Source organism: Petromyzon marinus, chromosome 39, assembly GCF_048934315.1.
Source record: "Petromyzon marinus isolate PM22_M1 ecotype Great Lakes invasive population chromosome 39, UKy_Petmar_22M1.pri1.0, whole genome shotgun sequence".
NCBI lineage: Eukaryota > Metazoa > Chordata > Hyperoartia > Petromyzontiformes > Petromyzontidae > Petromyzon > Petromyzon marinus.
In genome coordinates, this window is record NC_133705.1 from 8,267,793 (window position 1) to 8,279,255 (window position 11,463).

The 11,463-nt window shown below is 51.1% G+C and overlaps 1 protein-coding gene across 2 annotated transcripts; it reads right to left on the reverse strand.

Moving 5' to 3' along the window:
• Positions 1-5,867: 5,867 nt before the first annotated feature.
• On the reverse strand, positions 5,868-11,087 carry NPHP1 (nephrocystin 1). 2 transcript variants are annotated; one of them, XM_032968323.2, is made up of 2 exons: positions 10,964-11,087; positions 5,868-9,749 (listed from the first exon to the last, which is right to left on the reverse strand). In XM_032968323.2, exon 2 carries the CDS (start codon positions 9,713-9,715, stop codon positions 7,481-7,483), a length of 2,235 nt encoding a protein of 744 aa, XP_032824214.1. In that variant the 5' UTR covers positions 9,716-9,749; positions 10,964-11,087; the 3' UTR covers positions 5,868-7,480. The 2 variants fall into 2 exon arrangements, with proteins under 2 accessions (XP_032824214.1, XP_032824213.2); XM_032968322.2 differs by lacking the exon at positions 10,964-11,087 and adding an exon at positions 10,310-10,950.
• Between the last annotated feature and the right edge of the window lie 376 nt (positions 11,088-11,463).

Genomic DNA, 11,463 nt, shown 5'->3' on the forward strand with positions numbered 1-11,463 from the left:
CTTATGAAGGCCGGCACGGCACACGAGGGGGTGGGTGGCCAGCACCACTCCCAACTGGTGATGTTTACACACCGCACCAGGTATTCATTTTAGGCTGAGTCGCACACACTCACACAGTTGTTCAGTCAGCACACATTCACAAAGCACACACACATTCATAGCAGCACACGCTCACACAGTCAGCAGACACACACACACGCATCTGTTCCCCTGCTAGCCTGAAATCTACAACGCCATCCTTGGAACCTATTAGCTTTGCCGGATAGGATTGTTGCAATCGGCAGTATTTTCCGTGGAGAATTGCCATTCTTTGAATCGCCACCGAAGCCTGTAACTCCTGTTATGCATGGGGGTTACCCGTCAAAGCACAGTTTTTTTTGTTCAACACTGCTTAGCTTCCGAGATCTGGCGGTGCATTGTGGGTGACTTTGGTACCTGTGATTTATTTTTATTGCAATGATGCAGTGAAGCGTATTGAGAATGAGTGGAATCTATTTGCACTGTAAGCTACGCACGTCTCTGCCTGCCATGGGTGGTTTAAACATTTTTAGGAATTTGTAAAATAACACAGAATCCCCTCCAAAGATTGTATTTTATTATTATTATATATTGCAGTAATGTATTAAAGTATGTATTAATATCGCAATGCAGTATCCGGTAGCGGTGTTGCGTGAGCAGCATCAGGTGTCTGCTGAGTGTTGGGAGCAGCCAACAGCGGAGGGGGCAGAGCCAACGGCGGAAATACCAGCGAGGGGAAGAACAGCTGAGCCGATGGGGAAAGATTAACCCCGTCTGGAGGACGGGCTGCTGCCCTCCAGTTAAATTACGACGGCACGCTTCACTGTTGTGCGCGTCCGTCACGCTTATAATTCTTGAAAACTATATTTTCTTTAATGTGTTCCCCGATTTTATCCACGGCCGTGCTTTCGGTGTCTCGTGACGAATAATCGCTTCGGATTTCTCGTGGGGCAAGCGCGTACTCCTCGGCGTGAGGGGAAGCGGATACCACAGAGCTACCTCCGACTGAGATCCCTTCTGCAAGGAGTCTCCGGTCCACACACGGCACTTTCCCCACCCGTTCATCATGTGAGAGCGAGGCTTCGTCACGTGACGAGTGTTTAATCGTCAGCGCTGGAGTTTTTGCGCAATGAATTGCGGAACCAAATTGAATGTGTGCAGTCATTAGTGACCGGGGCTGAGAACTGTCAACTCGCTACACTTGCGACCCCGGTTTAACCACAGGCAGCTGAAACCTGGATTTGAACCCAGGATTCACAGAGGTGCCGGCTCATCGCTCTCACCTCTGGGCGACCCTGCCACAGCAAGCCTATCGTAAGTCAGTGAATCTCATCAAAAGAGTACAACGTCGCATATATTCGACTCGCTGTGGAATTATGTTATAGGCGGATATGTGAAGAAGGGTCGGATTTGTGAACGTCAATTGAAAATAAGCATTGCGCTGCTCACAGATGGGGTTAGCAGGATAATAAAAAAAAAAAAAAGTGTGCACTGCTGTAAACAACAGGGAATTGCTTGGCCGTGCTTTGGAGGTAAGCAAACGTACGCGAGATTCAGAAGCCGTGGCTGTGTGTTTGTGAAAACGTTGGATTCGTGAACATCTACAGCACATGACGGTCACACCGCTCACAAACAATACTGCACCGGGTGTGGGCCGGTTAATTGGTCGGCGCGGACGTGTGACGGTCGGATACGTGAGGTTGTGCCGCATTGCCCTTTACATGTCGGTGTAGGGGGATGCTGTGTGAGAGATTGGCGAGTTCTGTGCGATGGAGATCAGTGATAACGCGTGAGCTGCTGTGTTCGGGGCCTCTGAATGACGTCAGTATTTTATGTCTTGTGTTTTTTCTCGGTATCGCTTTCAGCTTCAAACGCGCGCGTCACCGTGTGTAGAGAGCACTGGGGGGGGGGGGGTAGGCGGGGGGTGCGGCCCCCCCCCCCCCACCAGTGCCCTACGCTGTTTCTCCATGGGCAGGCGGGTGCGAGAGAGGGCAGATGAGTGAGTAAGCAGGTGTGAGAAGAGTGTGAGTGGGTGAGCAGGTGGGTGGGTGAATGAGAGGACAGATGAGTGAGTGAGCAGGTGGGAGAGCGAGTGAGTGGGTGAATGGATGAGTGGGTGACTGAGTAAGTGAGTAACCCATTGGTTGGGTGAGTAAATAGATGGAAGCGTGGGTGAGTGAGCAGGTGGGGAGAGTGAGCGAGTGAGTTGGTGAGTGAGTGGGTGAGTTGAGCGGATTGGAGAGTCAGTGATTGGTTTAGTGAGCACGTGGGAGGGAGAGCAAGCGAAATGGGTCAGCAACCAGGTGGGACATAGTGAGTGAATGGGTGGGTGGGGTGAGTGTGTGAGAGATTGAGTAGGTGAGGGAGTGAGCCAGCGAAGTGGGGAAGTGGGTGGGTAAGTCGGGAGTGAGAATGAGCGGGCGTGTGGGGGGAGAGTGAGTGGGATGCTGAGTCTAATGAACAAGACAAGGGAGCTTTAATTTCACCCAAACATTTTCCACTGCCGCTTCCTCTTATAATCGGCACTCCCTCTCGAAAGTCAGCAACCACCGTAAATATGTCCTCCCCGAACACAGCGGCTCTGTGGCTTGTTCCTTTCCGAAGGGACGGAAGCGCTAAATTCGGCTGATATATCGCACGCAGCCTGGCAGTCGACGTGCTTGCCGCTGCGCCAGCTATCGCGGAGTCGACGGTTTGAGTACCGCCGGTGTCAGTCGAGCCAGCAATTTGTTATTTTCGTCGGAGCCTTCAGTGTTGACAGAAAACTGCAGAGTTTTAGTTGCGTCTGAGTCTGTTGATTTCATCTGGTCGCCATCTGAGTTTAGTCAGCTAAAGCCATCAGCTGTCAAACGTTTTCGTCGACATCTGTGATGCCATCTCATCATAATCGGTCGCGCGTTGAATTTTCAGTGAGCAGCAGTCGTAGTCATCGTCGCGCTTGATGGTTTTCATCTGCTCGGTCATCGTTGATTAAAATTTTAAGCACTTGGCTGACGAATATTTTCCTCAATGCATTTTGTTCATGAAATCAACACACTGATTAACACGCTACTTGCAGGCCGGTAACTTGTGTTGTTCACATTTACCGAAGTGCGCCAACGCCATTTAAGACCCTTGTGACATCACTCGCAAGAGGAGGCTGATGCGTGCTGGTCTCGTAGCTCCATTCCCATATCCAATAATGTAGTTCCGTAACTACATTGGTGGTGCGACGGCGAGGTGGTTAGCGCACTGCGCTTGCATAGCAAACGCTGTGTTTATAAAACTTAATACAGGACCGTGTTGTCCATAATACAGGTTTTTTTGGGTTGCATCACGGAAATATATCAATGTGTCGTTAAACCCGCCACCACCCGTCACAGCCAATTAGTAAGGTTTGTCACGTAAACAGAACGTGGCCAATTCGTTACAAGTACAGCAACACCGGTGTGTTGGAGAGCAAAGCCACAACATTTACAATCTGAGTACGACGTTTCGCCAGTAATTATAACTGGCTTCATCAGGCGACAGCCAGATTTGTATGTTTACACGATCTAACCCAAAAAAAACCTGTTATGGATGATATTGGTCGCGAAACCCTACGTGTTAAACAGTAACCGTGTTGGTTTTGTAGACACACCATTGACATTCGGAGCACTGTGAATCTCAGCAGCGGTTAAGCCCGGTGCTGATGCAGAGTGTGGAATCCACTGACCACACAAAAAAACACACACCTCATAAATCTGGCTTCAAACCAAATGCCGCCTGGCTCTGTGCGGATGACCCACGTGCGGTGATCCGATATTCACCACGTACGGTGATCCGATATTCACCACGTACAAAGGATTATTACTGCTATTATTGTTGCCGTTTGTTTTTACGGCACCTTTGCACTCGTAGCGCTCAAAGCGCCTTGCATCAGTTTAAATCATGATCAGTCCACTGCCGTTAGAAGGTCTCCCCAAAGCCGTTACCATCTTATTGTGGACCTGTGATGCAATGATCAATATAGCGACTGATTTCATCGCTGCCATCTGCAAGGCGGTCACCCTATCGAGCGTGTTTATCTAGCTTGGCTGGCACTCCGTCGTTAGTCTCGGCTGTGAAAGATGGCCCGTCAACCGTTCTAAAGCAGGAAAAAGTGGGGCTTTTTTTTTACAAGTCAAGCAGGCAAGGTCTCGTAGTTATATCTCCTTGCACAAGGGATTATCTTGCAGGTGATCGAGTCTTAAAGACCACCACCCAGCGTAATCGTTGTGTTGGGTTTGATGGCAAGGTCACGAAGGTTCCAATCAGTTAGTGCTGTAATACGCTTTTATTGCAGCACAATTGCACTATCAACGTCATGTCACGAGACAAAGTATACATTCAGATATCGCGCAGGGGAGCGCTACCTCTGAGAGGCCTTCAAGTAACCTCTTATCCACACAATAGGGGCAGCACTTGTCCACCCGCTTTGCTACAGAGAGAATGTCACATGGTGGTATAATCACAGTATTATTTTTATTTAAAGAGCTGGAATTCAGCTAAACGGCCCATGGAAGTAGGTATCACAGAGCTACTTCAGATCCATTCAGTTACCTTTGTCGACACAATAGTGGGCAGTCTTTTTTCACATGCATATGAGTGAGAGAGGTTTGTGGCATAACAGAATTTTTTTTCATTCTCAGAGCTGAAATTTTGCCAAGTTAAGTGCAGGACTAAATTTAATGTTACGGCTTTTTTCTTTGTTTTCGTGCGCAGTCATTGGTAACCAGGCTGAGACCATCAACTCACCGCACTTTACAATCCCACTTAATCACGTCCGACTGCCTGGGTTCAAATCCAGGGTCCCTGCAGTGCCAGCACAGCGCTGTGACCTTTGAGCCACGCCGCCCGCCACTTTCCTGAAACATCTTTTTTTTTTCATGTCCCTGCAGATAGCGATTTTCAGGAAAAACGAAATCGCTGGGAGCGAGGCGTTCCGTAGCCCGCGAGTAGAAGGTGCACGGTAGATGTACGGATCGAACATAGAGGCGGCAGCGATGAGGTCGCCCGCTGCAGGTTACCGCTCGTGTATTTTTCCTACAGCGGTTGAGCCAATCGGCTTTGTTACTACTTTCAACGCCAATAATTTCGCTGGCTTCTACCCAAAACCGCTCGCAGCCTGCAATTGTAAATGCATTGCGCTTCGGGGCAACCCATCCGGACGTGTTTGCAACAGCATTCCAACTCGAAATGCATTACGAAATTCCCGTCATTACGGGTAAGCAAAACAAAAAAAAACGGCCGAATCGCGAAGTCTAAATTAAACCGCCCCAAGCTTGCCGTGGCGCGGTTAGGAGCGGTGCGGTTGGGTCAAAAGGAAGCTTAGCGGTAATAACGTCTTCCCCCCTCCCAACTTCTCCCCGCTGGTGCCGCACGGCGGGCGGTCCCTTTAGATCGTCAGGTCTTTTCCGTTTGCCCGCTCAATAACCCCGAGAGCCTCTGCAGCCGTTGCCCGGCCTTCCCCACCCCCGCAAACCTGCTCCCTCCCTCCCTCGCTCCCTCCTCCCCCCTCTCAGAGACAAGGTCACCGTCGGTCAGCGAAGCGTCTAAACTGGCGTGCGTTTTGCTGCCATGTAGGTTTGCAGTGGTTTGCTTGGTGGAGTATTACAGAGCGGATTGTGAAAGATGGTAATGGTTTGGAGGCCTTAATCAAGCAGTGGATTGATCATGACTGATGGTGATTTCGGATATGGTTGCTATAGCTCCATCTTCCAGCTTGTGGGAGTATTACACGGAGGGTGGGTTTTGGGCTGTAGTTTGTACAATGGTTTAGTGTGGTGACATCAATGGCATCGGTGATGACCTCTTGACCTTAAAGATTTAGTGGATCACACAATCATGGGTTACAGTTTAAATAACACACTTTATTTAAAACGTAAATACATGGGTTCCATTATCAATTTATAGGATTGCATTATTTTTAAAACCGCAATTTTGCTTCAATATTCTGGAGACAAAAACATTTCTACATTGACTTTAAAGCATACGTGGTATATACAGATATATCTAGAACATCCTGAGCCTCAAGAGTAATTTTCAGGAGGGTCCTGTATTTAGATAACTGGCAGCAATGAAAACTGTGTACCAAGACAACAATCCCACAGGCAAGTTTCTGGTCCCACACGAATGTGACAGCTGATGAGGCAATCAATGCCTATGTCAAGAATGCTGAGTTTCAAGACTCAATTTCAGGAGGGATTGACTTTGGACATTATTGAGTTCCTTTTCACTAACTGTTAAAGGAAAGAACACAACCAAAGGAAAACCCAGCGCGTGTGGGGAGATAACGTTCAAAACCGTGTAGAAAATCCACTTGCGACGCGGCCAGGCAGCTCACGCATCAGGAGCACTGAACCAGCAGAGTTTCATAGCCACCTACAAAAAAACCTGGGCGTTCAAGTGTGGCGAGTTGATAAACTATAAACTATTGTTTATTTTACCAGGTAAGGCCCACTGAGCTATACAGCTCTCTTTTTCAGAAGTGATTTGGCCATATATAATAGCTCAACGAAGCGGCTTATCATCATGTGTAACTTTATAGCAGCCAAATACTCTAAGCGCGTGACGTTGATTCTAAACGTGGAGGGAAAAACCGAAGGACCCGGAAAAAAAATCCAGGCGACCACAGGGAGAGAGACACGCAAACTCCAAATATACCGGTGTCAGGGTCAGGATCTAACCCACGACCTCCTGCGTACCAGGAGAGGTAATTAATCTCACCACCATGACGGTATGTTAACTACCTCGCCTGTTAACTATCTCGCCACCCTCCAATGACTGCACAAAAATACTGCCATCACATTACGTTTGGTTTTCACTTAATTTGGCTTCTTACAGCTGTTGAGTATTACATTTTTTTTGTTCAATTTACTGGAACAAATAATATTTGCCTAGCATTGAAAGCTGTGCCACTAGTGTGGATAAAGAGGTCTGCTGGAAGTGACTTCAGTAGTTCTGTGACCCCATATACTTGGCGTTGTTTTTCTCTGATACGGGGTGATGCACTACTAGCTACTACAGTTTTGGATTGAAATTTATTTCGTCTCATAACACAATGCTGATAGCATAATTAGAATAAAATTCTGAGAAAAATGCAAAACAAATACTTATTGATAAAAACATTGAGTTCGAATCGAGGCAGCCGCCAGTGATGAAAGCAGGTTATCAAGTGCAGTTAATTGAAGGTCATCACGTTAAATGTAGTTTTGGACTTTGGCCAAATTCCAGTACCTCGAATTAAAAATATCAGTTTTATGGTGACATGATGAACATTACTATGTGTGGCAAGCTGAGTAGATTTTTTCTGCCCCCCTAAACAATACGTATAGTATAGAGAATCAATTTTGCAGAACTGCCTTTTACAGTACCCTGTAGCTTGGTGCCTCACACAATCTCCATCCACAAAACCCTGCGTCCAAGTCACCAGATCTCATCCGGGTGTCCGCCACACGACCGTCTAAACCGCATCGGCGACCTCCCCGCCACTGCCGCCACCGCTCTCCCGTGCATGAATCGGCGCGTCCCTCGTGAGCGAGAATGCCACCTGGTCGATGTGAAACGGCTCGTGTTGCAGCTCGGGCGACAGCAGTCCCAGCAGGGAGCCTCCCGCCTGGCGGCCCTGGCTCAGGATGGATCCGATCGCCATCCACCTCTCGGCCTCGTTCGGCCCGTGGCCCCATCGGTTCGGCGGGAGGTTCGCCAGGTGCAGCAGCAGCTGCGCCGTGTCGCGGTGAGCCCGCCGAAAAGTTTCCTCCATGAGGCGGCGGTCTCCGCGCTCCGCCCGGCGCAGGCCCGCTCGCCGCTCGGCCCACACGCTGCGCAGCGCGTCCATGACGTCGGGCAGCCCGACGAGCTCGCCCAGCGACGCCAGCACGTCGTCGGCCACCGGCCGGGCGTCCGTCTCGTCGCCGCGACCCTCGAGCAGCGCGCCGGCCAGCAGCTGCCGGTACATCACGAGCACCGACACGTAGCAGACGCAGCTCACCAGCGTCTGCGGCAGGCGGTCCAGCGCCCGCCGCAGCGGCGCCGCCGGGGTGCGCACCCTCACCAACAGCCGTGGCCTGGCGTTGGAAAAGATCTGCCGGAGGGCGCCGCCGGCGCGGCCGGCGGCCGAGGGGTCCAGTTCGACGTCGCGCTCGTAGGGGGTGCCGCCGTGCACATCGAGCTCGTAGGACTTGCTGGCGATGGCCAGGCCGGTTTCGGCGAACAGCCGCATGAAGGCCCAGCCGCAGCTGAGCTCACCGAGCTCCAGCTCTGCCGCCGGTGACGTGTCGGTGGCGGCGGCGTGCGACCGCATTACGTACGAGATGCCCAACTCGAACAGCAGCCCGAGATTGGGCGAGGCGTTGTCGGAGCGGGCAAAGAATTCGCCGTCCAAGAGGCTCGGCAGCAGCCCGCCGACGCGGGGAGAGAAGGTCCAGCGGCCCGGGTTGCGCGGCCGCCACGTGGCGCGCACCGCGTGCACGTTGCTCAGCACGCGGCGCCCGTCAAACAGGCACACGCGCACGTGGAGGCTCGCCACCTGCACGCTGGGTCCCGGCGGCGGGATGGCCTTGGCGCCGGCGAGGTAAAAGGTGCGGCTGACTCGGCACGTCCGCGGCCTCACGCCGCCCTGCTCCTCACTCCACTGCAGGTCGCGGAAGGAGAGCTGCGAGGGGCCGAGGCGTGGCAGGAGGTGGCCGCGCGTGCTGAACTCGTCCGCGCTCTCGCCGCGCAGCAGCAGCAGCCGGTGCAGTGTGGACGGGCGGAATCCCGGGGGGACGGCGCCCATCGCTGTCATAGCGGCGCTGGCGCTCGTGTCGTCTAGAGCTGCTTTGAGGCCGCGCCCCGACGAGGTGTCATGTCGCCTGCTGCCGGCTTCCTCTTCGCTCGAAGGAACCGACTCCTCGTCGTCCTCGTCATCCTCTTCGTCATCATCCTGGTCTTCTTCGTCGTCTTCATCTTTGCCCGGCTTCTGGTGCTGCAGGTACGTGCTGGGCACCATCCCGCGTGCGCCGTGCTCGTCCTGTGCCTCCCACCACCCGTCCGGCTTCTTCCTCAGCACCAGCAGCACCGCCCCCTTCCTGAAGGATAGGTCGCCGGCCTCCTGCGACGTGAAGTCGCTGAGAGCAACAAACGTTTTAAGTTGCACCTCTCTCGTCTGCCTTCCTCCACCCTCCGCTTCCTCTGCCTGTTGCACCGACGCCCCCTTCACCTGCTTTACCTCCTCCCCCTCTTCATCTTCATCATCATCTTCATCCTCATCATCCTCTCCTTCCTCTCCCTCATCATCATCATCCTCTCCTTCCTCTCCCTCATCATCATCATCCTCTCCTTCCTCTCCCTCTTCATCATCCTCTCCTTCGCTCTCGGTGCCTTCACGACTGTCGGGCGGTGCACACCGCCGCGCCAGCTGTCGCAGCTCCGCCAGGATCCGCTGCAGGCGCCGCCCCTCTTCCTCCTTCTTGCCGTCGTAATCGGAGACGGGCGCCGGCTCGTCCGCCTTTCCGAGCGCAGCGAGCTCCCGCCGGACGCCCTCCGCGTGCGCCCGGAGGTCCTCGCAGCGCCGTCCCAGCTCCCTGTTGCCGGGGCCGCTGCTCCGCTGTCCGCCGTCTCGCTCCTCGGCGATGAGCGCGTCGAGACGTTTCTTCACGTCGTCGATGCTCCTCTGCACCCTCTGCAGGGGACTCCTCACTTTGGATCGGGTCGTCATCAGGATGATGATGGTGATGACGACGCTGCCACCACTAAAACGTCAGAGGACCAACACAGCCTGTCAATAACAATTGAAATTGTATACGGGCTTACAAACCTAATTCGTTCCTGAGACCCTTTCGTAAGTCGAACAATTCGTAATTCGGAACATAATGGACTTTTTTTTAATGCCCATGCGGTCGGCGTTATTAAATGTCTTACGGTTCAACAAAAAGGGGAGCCATTATTAAACTCATAATTAAGAAGAAATATTGTACAGATGTCTTCTGACCCCCATTTAATTATCCTAAACTTAATGTTTTATGTAAGGTTTATTTGAAACAAGTTAATATGCAAAGGGAAAATATGTTTGGGGTAAATTAATCGGGGGTCACAGGACATCTGGACCACTCTGAACAGTAAAGTACTGAATTTTGATTTAAAGCTTTCGTGACTGCAGGGATTCATATTATTGGTTCTTTCGGTAAAGTCACGTAGAAGGGAAACAATAAAATAATAAAAATATAAAACAATAAAATTCTCACGACGTTTCGACTGCAACAAAAGCAATCATCATCAGGTGTGAAAACCACAGCAAGAAAATGTTTCACACCTGATGATGATTGCTTGGTGTTGCAAGTCGAACCGTCGTGAGAATTTTACTGTTTTATATTTTTATTATTTCAATGTTTCCCTTCTACGTGGTGACTTTACCGAGAGAACCAAGAATATACTACAGTACTGTACAATGGACGTTTCTGCTACACCTCCCTCCGCGTAGCCACGCAGCCTACAGCACCTGGTATGCATGGTGAGCGTGCATCCAACAACTATCCCGATAATGTACGCGGATCAACCGCATTCCAGGACGCCCTCGGTCACAGCCGGGATGTGTTTGTTACAGACGATAGACACTAAAAACACTGGACCGCTTTGTTGTCGTGGTCCAGAGTTTTCGTGTTGTTAGGCGCTTCTTCATATGAAGGGAGACAACAAAAGTCCATGCAAATGATACAAAAAACACGTACTGCTAAAAAAAAAATGTTTAAGACGATAAACATTGAAGATGTTTGGATCGGGTCGTTGAAGATGTTTATCGCAGCAGTTTAAGAGTTTTTTTTATTTGTAACGGAAAGCATGAGCCGAGAGAAGCCTGTACTAGGCCGCAAGTCCCGACTCCCGACGCGAAACGTTAAAAGCTGGCGCGTTTAATTGCGCGATTAATCCCGCGACGTCTGCTGCCGGTATGCTTTAGAAGTGAAAGTACCTCTGACGGGGGGGGGGGGGGGTGGCGGAAAAATTTAGTTGATGCGTTACAAAATATGAACTTGGAGAGGCTCTTGGGCCTAGGACGCCTCGGCCGGCTTCAAACGCTCGTCGCCTTAGCAACGGTCGCCACGGGAGGCGGTGACGTCACCGCGGCAGCGATTAGAAATCCGCGGCAGCCCCGCGAACAAATTCTCGTGGCCGAAAGTTAAATGTTAATTTTTTTTTAAAGAATAAAGTTTTAACAGGTCCCTGCAGGGTGGGCTGGTAGGAACATTGGAATTTTGCGCAATTTTATTTTTACACCCCAACAGCACGAGATTTCACTTCGTTAAAGTATTGAAAGGGGACGGACGGACGGACACATTAATCTATTGCAGGCTGATACACTCAGTTTACAACTTCGTCCTTACCAGTATTATTTTGTATATCTCAGAACCTGAATGTGTGTTGATCCTGCATGGAAGAATCCGAGGAGCTATAAAGCTCTTTTTTTCGCAG